At 32.6% G+C, this 12,135-nt stretch overlaps 1 protein-coding gene across 1 annotated transcript; it reads left to right on the top strand.

Annotated features, from left to right (window-relative positions):
* The first annotated feature begins 3,461 nt into the window (after nucleotides 1-3,461).
* On the top strand, nucleotides 3,462-8,265 carry LOC129299511 (UDP-rhamnose/UDP-galactose transporter 2-like). Its single transcript, XM_054937982.1, has 5 exons — nucleotides 3,462-4,046; nucleotides 4,392-4,576; nucleotides 6,793-6,993; nucleotides 7,325-7,486; nucleotides 7,605-8,265. Exons 1-5 carry the CDS (start codon nucleotides 3,917-3,919, stop codon nucleotides 7,962-7,964), a joined length of 1,038 nt encoding a protein of 345 aa, XP_054793957.1. The 5' UTR covers nucleotides 3,462-3,916; the 3' UTR covers nucleotides 7,965-8,265.
* The last annotated feature ends 3,870 nt before the right edge of the window (nucleotides 8,266-12,135 follow it).

The following is a 12,135-nucleotide window of genomic DNA, read 5'->3' as shown; positions in this document are numbered from 1 at the left end:
AATCCATCTAACTATTATTGATATATGTGTTGTGTGTATTATATCTGTAAGTTATGTCAAGTGTAAATAAATTTGAATTAACATAAAAAAAAATCTCATTGACTAAAATTAAATTTAATAATTAATATAAAATAAAATAAAATAATTTATAAACTTGAGTTTTAAGACATTGACTATATAAAAGTAATATTCTTCATTGTTTATTGCCCATTTGTTCTTCTATCAATTCCAAACAATTTGTTCTATTATTTGTTTCATTTTGTATGCCAATCAAAACCTTGATATACATACATATCTATATATACTAATAATAATTGCATATCAGCCATCAAAATATATTCTACCCAGGTATAACTGGATCTGAATCTTAAATATACATGCCACGTTACACACGAAAAAATGCTTTCTTTTTTTCAAAATCAATTCAAAAGGGCCACATCATGTTCAATTAGGTGTGCTGTATTTTTGAAAGTTATTGGAAGTAATGTTGGAAGAAAGGATATGCACTGATGACCTGTTTTAGTTTTAGTTGATGAGTCATGTTTTCATGGGCCACAAACAATGTCGGTGGCTACGTGGTCTCAAAATGTGAGTCTATTTATGGAAGCAATGTCGAATCCCAATTCAACTTTCTACTCCTAAAACGGCATCGTCCTGACCTACCCACGCCACATTATATTTCATCTTCTCGGCAAACTTGATTCCTTTTTCTTTTTCTTTTTTCTGAAGTTCTTAAATTATTGATTATTAAAAATGAACACAAACATATAAACGAAACTGTGTGTACGCGCATTGGACTAGTAAGCAACAGTGCCAAACTTCTTCTCCACATAACCATTTCAAGTTTCAAGTTTTATTAAATTTATAATGATGTCTTAATACTTAGCCAACAATCAACTTGATTGACTTGATTAATTTAGAATTGGATTGTAATGAAGACCAGGCCAATATTTCCGTGCTTAATTACAAATAGTAATTAGAAAACTTAATTGTTTCTGAGATCTAAAAGTGTTATTATTTCTTACCAACAAAGCATGAGACTTGGTAAAGCTAATCCACCCATTTTTACGTTTTTTAATAATTATTTGTATTTGTATTTATGAGTGTAAATTTTAAGGATCAATTCATGTCTAATAAATTAATTTCGTTAAAAAAAAAAAGTTATGCAAACAATTTTGGACATGCATGCCAATAACTGAAACACGTGATACAACTCAATTATCAGGCTTTTTTATTGTTTGCCACCTGCCATTCAAGTGGCACGATTTAATCCGTTGTTTCAGAGAAGTTTATATTCATATAATATAATATAAGTTATTTCCATAACTTTAAAGTAAATTGCATTATTCATATTCAAAAAAGGAAATTGCATTATTCATATTTTATGTAATATATGTAATTGGATTAAAGATGGTTATTCATTTACTTTTTATTGGCATTTGACCAACTTATTGAACATAATTCAAATCATCTTGGCATGTTCATGCATCTTGAACTTTGAGGAGGTCTTAACGAAATTATGTGATGTAATTACAATTGTTTAATCGAAGATTGTTAGATTGTTTGACCAATAAAAGATTTTTAAATTGCTGCTGCTTGCTATTGTATTTTAAATTAAATTTATCCAATTTAACATGATTATTGTAATTGATTGCAAACATGATGGGTCTACCTTCTCGAATTTCTTTATAATTTATTTGATTCAGTTTTCTACGCCAAATTTTTTGCCCTCATTTTCAGTGCATCCATTTCACAATCCCAATTCTCTTTCTCATTCCTTTATTATCATATTTTGCTTTTTCTTTTTCTTTTTTCCTTTTTTTATTCCTCCTTTCACTTTCACTTTCACTTTCTTTCACATTCTCAAGCGCAGATGAAATAAAAGGGGGAAAAAAGAAGCAAAAGCACCTGTTCCTCCATAAACGACTCTCTCATCCATCTAAAATGGCTAAATCACACGCCATAAGTTTTCTATTTTGAATTAAGCTACTCCAGAATTTTAAATAGGTAAGAAATATTAATCCAATTCCACATAGAAAATAACACATATGCGAAGAGAGAAAGTTGGGTACTTCTTCATTCTCTATGCTCTTTCCCATAAAAATTGAAAAAAAAAATGTTTCAACCATAGGCCATAGATCACATTAAACTCATTTTCTCAAAAATCAAACTTTGTATAACATATTTGCATTATGGATGAAATTGAAATGCCATTTTATTATATAATTTAAATAAATAATTTATATTTTATTTTTTGTAGTATAGCAAATATCGAGTTTAAAATTAATTAATCTGTCAGTAGCTAATTATAAAAAAAATTATAAAGCTATACTATAAGTTATTTAAGAAACTCATTATTATTTGTTTCATTAAATATAATATTATAATTCATTGAACAAAAACTATTTCATATAATCAATCACAACATTTGTTGTGATTAACATCGACAGTGATTGATGTTAACACTAACACAATTAGGCAACATGGGTCATGACGGGAATCAAAATCAATGATTATGCCCAATCAGAGAATTTAATCACATACATTTTCTCACACGCTGCCAAAAATATGAGAAAATGCTATGAATTAATTATATTACTCATGATTTATATTTTCTTATATTTTAGAGAAAGTACAACAATAAATCCATATACTCTGAATGCATTTTGTTTTTAATTTTTATAGTTTTATTTTATTGTTTTCAATCCCTTTAATTTCATTTGTTTGTAACATTAGTTATTAAAGTTTAAATAAACAATCCTCTTATTATTTTGTTTTTGGATTGATGTCGATCCCTTTGTTGGCATGCACATTATTATTTTTTTATTTTTATATCTAGAATTGCTTTTTTTTTTCATTTTCCCTCTACTTTTCATCTCAACCATTAAATTTATTTTTAAATAATTGTGATTAATTTTATAAAATATTAAATCTCAATCATTCAAAAATGAATTCAATAGTCGAGATAAGAAGTGGAGGAAAAATGAAGAGAAGACCAATCTCTCATGTTTAAGTCAAATATAATTTTTTTCTCATTTACTTTTTATTTTCAATTTTCAATAATTCCCAATCAATTTATTTTCATATCATTGGTATATTTTTACTATATTAACAAATACGTTGGCAAATCTACAGGAAATTACCTTCGTAAATGACAACTAACCATCTTTATATATTTTTTAAAATTTTTAAAATTATAAGGATTAACATTGTAGACTAACTAAATTAAAAGGGATTGGAAACAATAAAATAAAATTATAAAAACTGAAAATAAAACACGCTCAGAGACCTTTATTTGTGTTTTCCCTATATTTATGCTGAATTGGACAAATTTTTTTTTTTTAAAAAAGCCTGGATTACGTTACGTTACGTCGTCACTTCAACAGGTCAATGGAGCATCATGGTAAGGGATTCAAATCGACAAAACTACTGGGTGGTAGATCTATTTTGAAATGTACAAGGAAGGAAAGATTTACATATCAGTGAGCACATAGAGGGGGACTGGAATGTGACGGTGAGCCAGAAACTGCGAGGAAGTGTTGTGTGTGGGAGGGGAGAGAGGCGCACTCAAAGGACCGAGCTGCCTCCACCGGAACTCAATCCTCCAATCCAAGCGTGAATCCTTCCTCCCTCACTTTTCTTCCTTCTCAATCAACTTCCATTTCCTCTCTTCCCTTTCTTTTTTTGTCCCTTCCTCCCACATTCGCTCTTCAAATTCCCAACGTGTGTGCCACACAGATTCATACCTCTCTTCCTTTCCCTTTTTTCTTAATCTGCCGCGTCGGGTTCTCTGTCTTCCTCAGATCTGCTGTCGGTGTAGCGGTTGTCTCTTGGAGATTTTTCTCTTTTTCGTGTTCATTCAGTTTAGATTAATCTGAATTGTTTTGTTTTTGGAACCCTCCGCGCGCGATTGAGGATGGAGAACGAGAAGAAATCGTCAGCGATATCTGATGTGGGAGCATGGGCCATGAACGTTGTTAGCTCTGTTGGAATTATCATGGCCAACAAACAGCTCATGTCCGGCAGTGGTTATGCTTTCAGTTTTGGTCAGTTCCCGTTCTTCTCAACTATGATTTCTTCTGCTTGGATCTAAAAGTATTAGATCTCTGCCTTGTCCTCCGACATTGTTTGATCTTTCCACTCAGTGGATCTGCTCTATTCTTTATTCGAAATCTTAATTCCGTTGCTGTTCTTTTGTTTCCCCCATAATTTACAATGTACTTTCTGTTTATATTATTTATGGTGTTATAAATGTTCGGCAGGTGAGTATCATGAAGCCAACTTCTTATATTGTTATATGCTAAAATTTCTGCTTACTGGTTATGAACTTACGATTGTATGGGGTTTATGATTTATTAACTTCCTCCCTTCTCTCCCTTTTGCTCTTTCAGCCACTACCTTAACTGGGTTTCACTTTGCTGTAACTGCTCTCGTGGGTCTAGTGTCAAATGCTACTGGTTATTCTGCGTCAAAGCATGTCCCTCTGTGGGAGCTTCTGTGGTTCTCAGTTGTTGCGAATACGTCTATCACGGGGATGAACTTCAGCCTCATGCTAAACTCTGTGGGATTTTACCAGGTATGATTTTCTGATGAGCATTATAATGTTCATAACCAGCATAGTTGTATTCCTCTCCATCTCAAGTTTTATCTGTCTTTTTTTCCAGTTTGATATTTAAAATTTTCCATCCTTTTTAATGCATTAGATGTTTCACTTTATATAATTTGGATAGTCAACCATTATAGATCTTTATCAAACATCGCATGGTAAAACTACTGAAGCATTTCATAATGGTGGTATGTCTTGATTGATCTGCCTGTTATTAACCAAGGACTGCATCTTTCATTTGACTATCTGCTGGTGTGGGTGGTAAATTGGTAATATCAATCCAATATGTCTCAGACTCAACTTAACCGAAGATATACATATTGTTGGTTGTCACGAGCAAAATCAATGCTACTTTTCCAAAACCTGAATCTAGTATAGCGTTTTAAGAGATGTGTAGACATTACTTTTTCATAGAAAGCTCATTTGGATAGGCCTTTGGATTTTTTAATTTTTTTTAAGTTTTGGTAAATCTCTAATAGCAAGCAGAAGCTGTCTTTCATTTGAATGCTGTTTTTGAACGATAAAGTTTGAGTTGTACAAATCGTTATTTCTATTTTCTTGGACTTTTAATTGTTGAATCGACAAAAAAGCATTTTTAATAATAATTTTGGAATGAAAAACACTTGTTATAAATTATAGTTTCTAAATTTTTTCCATACGTTAATATATTTTCCTTAATCAGAATTTTACTATAAAATAAAGAAATTTGATTTAAGAACAACCCCTGTCAACAATTGCAAGATTTTGAAATGTGAGCTTATTATGCTGAAAAAAGTCTGATAGCTATGTGCCTCATGCACACTGCAAGTCTCATCTGCTAATTGTCATTATTGCTAGGGATTCTCCTACTAAAAGCGTATCCTTTGACCATATTTCATTCAACCAATTCACAAAATCTTCATTATATGACAGGTTTCATCCATAACTAGTGAAGCTTCCCTAATAAGAGAGAGACTTGGAATCCATTCCCTATTTCCCTGAAATGAAAGGATTCAAAAGGAAATCAGGATCTAGTGTGCAAATTAAATATATAATGGACAAGCCAAAGTCCATACGGCATTAAAAAAATTTGTAATAATAGCTACAGTAGCTCTTGATTTTAATTAAAGATAAATTAAAAGAAATTTGCACGAGCAATGGAATAGAAATTTTCTTTTACTATAAGTGTATCCTTTGACCTACTAATGCCCTTTCATGAAGAGACGAAAATAGTGAAAGGAGCTATTAGCATCTTAAAATCCACCCAAAAATTGTCATGTAATGGATGAAAATTTTTCTACCATAATCCAAACCTGCTCATAACCTAAGCTTTACCTTTATCAAACAATCCTATATACAAAATTCACTAGAAGAGAGAAGGAAAAAATCTATATTTTTTAATCCAAACCTGACATTATAATGCACCTTGAAGTCTTAAACCAAGAAAGAATGCTAGAATGGGTGAAGCTCATGTATTTGGTGCTTGAATGAAAAATATGGTAAATTTGAATTGATGGCTTCAGGGTGTACCTCAAAAGATACCACATGTGACTATGAACAATGAGTTTCTTCAGGTGCTGGCTGGTGTTTTGCAGAACTGAGACGAAGAAAGGGGAAAGAGAAGAGAGGGGATGCTAGTAGGGAATGTGTGAGTAAAGGGTAGGGATTGTCATTACCAAAACTCAATAGGGATATCTTTGCTCTGTCAAAAAATGGCTTCCTGGTTCTTTCTGCAGTGCCAAAAAAAATTGGCTTCTGAAAAAGCCTGAGAACTGCTTAATTTGGTGCTTTAGCTGTTTTTCTTTCCTTCCCTAGAAATTGAATCCAAGCACACACAGTTAGACCTTTAGGTAACTCTTTGATATTTATTGAACAAAAAATAAAAAATGGCCTCAAGTTATTTTGTTGCTGTATGTTGCTTAAATGTTCTTTAGCAAGGCTTACAACCCTCGTGATCTTGTGATTTAAATTTGTGCTCTAGTGTTATAGTTTTGGGGGATTGAATGTGTTATTATTGGTATATTTTGAGCATTAGATATTTTAGCCTTCAATGCATTGCCGTCAGGCTCTTGGTTCCATCCCCATGATCCCCAGCCTTTGCCCCTTGTGTTCTAACTTTCAAAACAGATTGCCTTATCATATTTTCGTTTCTAATTTTCACTGCTTCTATCTCCTGGTTGGTAATTTCTTGCTGTTTATATGTACAGATATCTAAATTGAGCATGATTCCGGTGGTTTGTGTTATGGAATGGATCCTTCATAACAAGCACTACTCAAAGGAAGTGAAATGGTCAGTCTTGGTCGTAGTTATTGGTGTTGGTGTTTGCACTGTAACTGATGTAAAAGTTAACCTCAAAGGTTTCCTGTGTGCCTTTGTAGCAGTTTTGTCAACATCTTTACAGCAAATTGTAAGTTATGCCTCTGCTCAACTATGCTGGCAACATGACATTTTTTGTCATCGTCATTTTGTTTTCTCATGTCATTTGCATTTTATGATTTGTTGTAATTTGAGGCAAATGATGGATGGAACTTCATTAAATTGAGAGTCGTAACTGAGCATCATTATTGTTCTTCATTAGATCTTATAAAGATGTTTTTTCCTTTGGACATGCACCTAGACTTCATTGTCAACTAACAGGGTTGAGAAAATACTTGGCATTATAAAAGGCAATTCTTGTGTTACATGCTGTATATACGCTATTTGTATCACTGATTCTTCTATCCCCATTATTGTGACAGACAATAGGTTCTTTGCAAAAGAAATATTCAATTGGATCTTTTGAATTGCTGAGTAAGACTGCTCCCATTCAAGCCCTGTCTCTACTTATTCTTGGTCCATTTGTTGATTACTTCCTTAATGGCAAGTTGATAACCAACTATAAGATGTCTACTGGTGCAATTGTAAGTAGTCATTCTCTGTCTTGTCGATACTAATCTCTGCCATATTCTGTGTTTCTCTCAAGTTATACAGAGAGTGTTAAAAATGATTTATTTGTACCTTGTTGTAAAATGTTTGCAGTTGTTCATTCTTCTCTCATGCTCACTTGCTGTATTTTGCAATGTGAGCCAATACCTCTGCATCGGACGCTTCTCGGCTGTCTCCTTCCAGGTTTTAGGTCACATGAAAACAGTATGCGTCCTGACATTGGGCTGGCTGCTATTTGATTCGGAGCTAACTTTCAAGAATATCATGGGGATGATTGTTGCAGTTGTTGGCATGATAGTTTACAGTTGGGCTGTAGAGGCTGAAAAGCAGGCAAATGGCAAGGCCATGTCCCATGTCAAAAACAGCCTGACAGAAGAAGAAATCAGACTATTAAAAGATGAGGTAGAAAAGAATCATCTGAAGGACGTTGAACTTGGAGAGACTAAAGGCTAGAATGAGTCAGGTTTTGTGGTTAAGATTTGTTAGAAAGGGATCGCAGGCAATGTTAATGTGTTTTATTTGATTTGTTTCTTTTGTCTAGTTTACTTGGCGGTAAATGTTTCTGTGTATCTGCTTACACACATCCATTTAGAAAGTGAGTTTCCGTCTATTAGCAATGCTTCCTCATTATTATAATCTTCAATATTCGTTTTGTTGAGGTTATTTATTTTTATGTATTTGGCTTGCCAAGAAATTGCTAAGTGAATATGGTGGCTCCTTTAAGCTGAAAAATCTGTTCGTTCATGATGACAAATATCAATCGCCTCTTTACAATCTCTGTTGATTATGATGATTGATATTTATTTGACTTGACATAATCCAGGATATGTCAGAATATTTTATAAATTTTGCCTTCAAATATACCTTACTGAGATTGAGAGTGATGTTGAGATTTTGATAAAAATTTATGAAAAATTAAAAGAGAGGGAGATGAAAAATAGGAGATGAACAGGAGAGCATGAGGGTGAACGCTTGCTTTCCGGATATTCGTGTTATTAAGACTTGAATGACCTATTTTTCAGATCTTAGAAGCGTTTTTGGCATTTATGCAGCTCTTTCATTTTGCAATCATCTATCACGTTATGAGTTCCGCTTGGCAGTAAGGATTCGAATTGACCAATATTTATGTATTAACAAAGGACAATTATATTATAAAAATTGTAAATTGGTTTAAAATTTTAATAATTAAATTGAATTGTTTGAAGTTAAGGAATTATCTTGAGTATTTCACTCGAAACATCTTGAAATAATTTATTATAAAAATTCTGAACTAGAATAAAAATTATTTTAATAGTATACATGTCGACTAAAAGCCTTTGGTACTGGACTACTGGACATAATCTATGCTGCATAGTGCATGCCCTTTTTCTTTATAAATATATTCTAGTGTTTTTTTATTTTAATTAAAAAAAAAAAGAAAAACTTCATTGCTAGGATAGCATATCCAGGGATATATAGATTATAAACTAGCAATTTGATTAATGAAATCTCTTTTCCACTCAATTTTTTTTTAAAAAAAAATTGGTGTTTGAGCTAAAATATAAAATATCACTTGCCAAAACATTGGGTAGGTCATAAAGTTATTTAGACTGAGTGATTGAAGAGTTAGATCCAATTAACAATCTGAATAGAGGGCTGGCCTCAAGCTCAATGGAAAGCCACAACAGGATGAGCATGTCGAAATCTTGCCAGTTGCAAACCTTAGATCATCGGCACATAAAAACATGATCTCAAATGATTCTGAAATCCACGGGAGCAACATTGTCGTGCTCAAATATCTCGGCGAGATAGGCTAATTACCAAAAATTAGGAAATAGTAAGTAAAGACTATACTATGAGTTTCATGAGATCCCTGATTTTTCGGCAGAACATTCTAGGTGCTAAGAAAAAGGCTACCATATAGAATACCAAAGCACAAGAGAAAGGCAATCAACACTCAAAAGACTCGCATTCTACACTCATAGCCTTTAGATTTATCATTTAGCTTTATCTTCAATGTAGACTAGTAATCTTTTTACATTCAAAAAATAATCAAAAACACTTGTTCCATTAAGACTTTTATATCTTTTACATCCGAGTAAACTGTGGTAAGGGAGCCTGAAACCTTTTTGTTATCACTTGAGACTTAATGTCTCTAACACGCTTGGTACTTTGTTGTTTGCAGACGAACAATTGGTGAAAAGAACCTGGTTGGAAGCAAAATTGGTCTTAGGGACCAAATGAAATTAAAAGATTAAACTGTAACAGTCCTCACCCCACCCTCCCGGGGGTCTTTTAGACTGGGTTTCAACACTTCTCATGAAGCCCAAGCCGGCTTTCCTCAAGGTGGTGCTTGGGTTATTTCTCACCCTACCAAAAAGGTCTTTTGAAGCATTTCCAGACTCGAATCTCTAACCTTTACCATCTTAAGGAAGTTGAGATTAAGTCTGGTGCCATTGGGTTACACCACCTTGGGGAAAGCCGGCTTGGGCTCCATGAGGTGGGTTGGCCCAATCCAAAAGACCCCCGAAAGGGTGGGGTGAGGATTGTTACATAAACAATGATGAATTCAAAAACAAGGACACAAGTAGACAAATTTAAAAAACTATTTAAAATATAGGGGCAAATACTAATTTTTACAAGAGAAATTAAAGAAATTTCCTAAGGGTAATGAAAATGTGGGAGGGCCAACACCCCCTTGGTCTCCCCTAGAATTTATTCCTAGGACCAAACTCATTTTAATATTCAAAAAAAGATGGGATGAATGGACCAAAATGCCTTTTATTGTTGGGTAAAAACAATACAATAAATCAAAGATGATTTCCGGCCAATAACACAAATTATGACTTAGATCTTTCATCTTATTGTGGGCGACTGTGCGTTACTATAACTATCAACTTTTTTCCGGCCAATAACACAAATTATGACTTAGATCTTTCATCTTATTGTGGGCGACCGTGCGTTACTATAACTATCAACTTTTCTCTCAGAGAACTCTTCTCTAAAACTAATATTTAAGCACCATTAGAAGTTTCGTGTAGCATGTAGGGGTGTTCAGCTTGTATCTATCCTAATTGGCTCAATATTATCTCGATCATATCAGGATAAGATTTTATGAGACAGGATAGAAAAAGGGTTCGAGATGAGATAAAACATGGGATTACCATCGGGACGTCTTGTCTCGTTCGGAATATTATATATATTATTTTATTTTAAAAATATACATTAAATATATTAATTACATTAATATAATTTATATTTATATTAATTATATCAATTATAATAATTCTTATAAAAAAAGTAAAGTTTTTTATATTGATAATTTTAATAACATAAAGTAAACAAGGCAATATATTTCTTTATAATGTATTAATTATATTAATATAATTTATTCTTATATCTATCCATTTAATACATTTTATTTATATTATATTTTTTATTTTATTTTTAAAAGAGTAATTAGCTTAGTATATCTCAACTAAAGTAGAAGAATAATGATTTGATGTCGTGCTTGACTTGCCTGTTGTTGCTACTCTTATAACCTAAAGATCACTTATAATTGCTATCATAATGTGTAATTGTGATTAATGCGATTCAATAATTAACCTTAAATTGTTGTGATTTATGTACTTGCATTATTTTGATTTTACACTTAATAAATTATATGATTTAAAATTTTAATGAATGTTATTATTCAATTCTTTCTTCGACTTTGTCTGATTTATCAGAACAATGGGATGTCTCAATCTCATCCTGATCCCGTCATGATTCTTAATAGGACAGGATGGAACAAGGGATAAAAATTCGACCCTGATCCTGTCTCATCCCATGAACACCCCTAGCAGCATGGATAGAGATCAAATAAGAGAGACAATCCTTGATTAGAGAATCAAATAGACGATCGAGGTAGAAAAGTTAAGCGTGGTTATGACGACAGGAGATTTTTGCTCAAGCTTTAAATGATTAGAGGACTATCATTGAAAGTTAATATGCATACTGGTTTATGGCTGAAGGGGTTCTAACATTTGTGATCACTCTAGCGATTCTTTTTATCACACTCAAGGGCCCTCGTCATGAATTATTGAAGACTTGGTTAGTGGCTGTATCTCCTGTGATTTTGGTCATGGTTGGCTCTATTTACACTGGGCCCTCTATAAATCCTACTGATGTGAGTGATCACATCTTTTCATTGTCTTTTGAATATCATAATATAAATATTGTTTGATAACCTTTGAAAGAGGCTTGTTATTTTCCTATTACAACTCCTTGTCCTATTGTTTTCAAAATATTTGATTCCATCTTTTTTTTTTTGTCTTTCATACCATTCCTAGATGCATTCACCTTCCATGTTTCAACCTTCAGCACTGTTATATATGGTGTGACTTCCTTTGAAAAGTTTTGTTATGTGAAAATAATGAGTAGTAAGGGGATGAGTTGAAGTTTGTTAGTAAGCAAAGTACCCATGTAAACGTTTATAGTGATAAACAAGAAGATAAGATATCCAAATGTAGTAGGGTATGATATGAATTCAATATGGATTCTATAGTAAAAAGGCTATGGATTTGTATCTTGCTATTCATGTGACAATTTTTTTTTTTGCATTAATAGATAATCCTAGATCGTGATAGCACCTCACTTTTTTCTC

Source organism: Prosopis cineraria, unplaced genomic scaffold (genome assembly GCF_029017545.1).
Source record: "Prosopis cineraria cultivar Desert tree isolate PC_DT_omini unplaced genomic scaffold, ASM2901754v1 PC1185, whole genome shotgun sequence".
Classification (NCBI taxonomy): domain Eukaryota; kingdom Viridiplantae; phylum Streptophyta; class Magnoliopsida; order Fabales; family Fabaceae; genus Prosopis; species Prosopis cineraria.
This window is presented reverse-complemented; position numbering and strand designations above follow the sequence as displayed.

Excerpts from the sequence above, each read along its gene's own strand:
- LOC129299511 (XM_054937982.1), top strand. The coding sequence starts at position 3,917 with ATGGAGAACGAGAAGAAATCGTCAGCGATATCTGATGTGGGAGCATGG. Across the intron at positions 4,047-4,391 it reads TGGTTATGCTTTCAGTTTTG|CCACTACCTTAACTGGGTTT; the intron begins GTCAGTTCCCGT and ends TTGCTCTTTCAG. Across the intron at positions 4,577-6,792 it reads ACTCTGTGGGATTTTACCAG|ATATCTAAATTGAGCATGAT; the intron begins GTATGATTTTCT and ends TTATATGTACAG.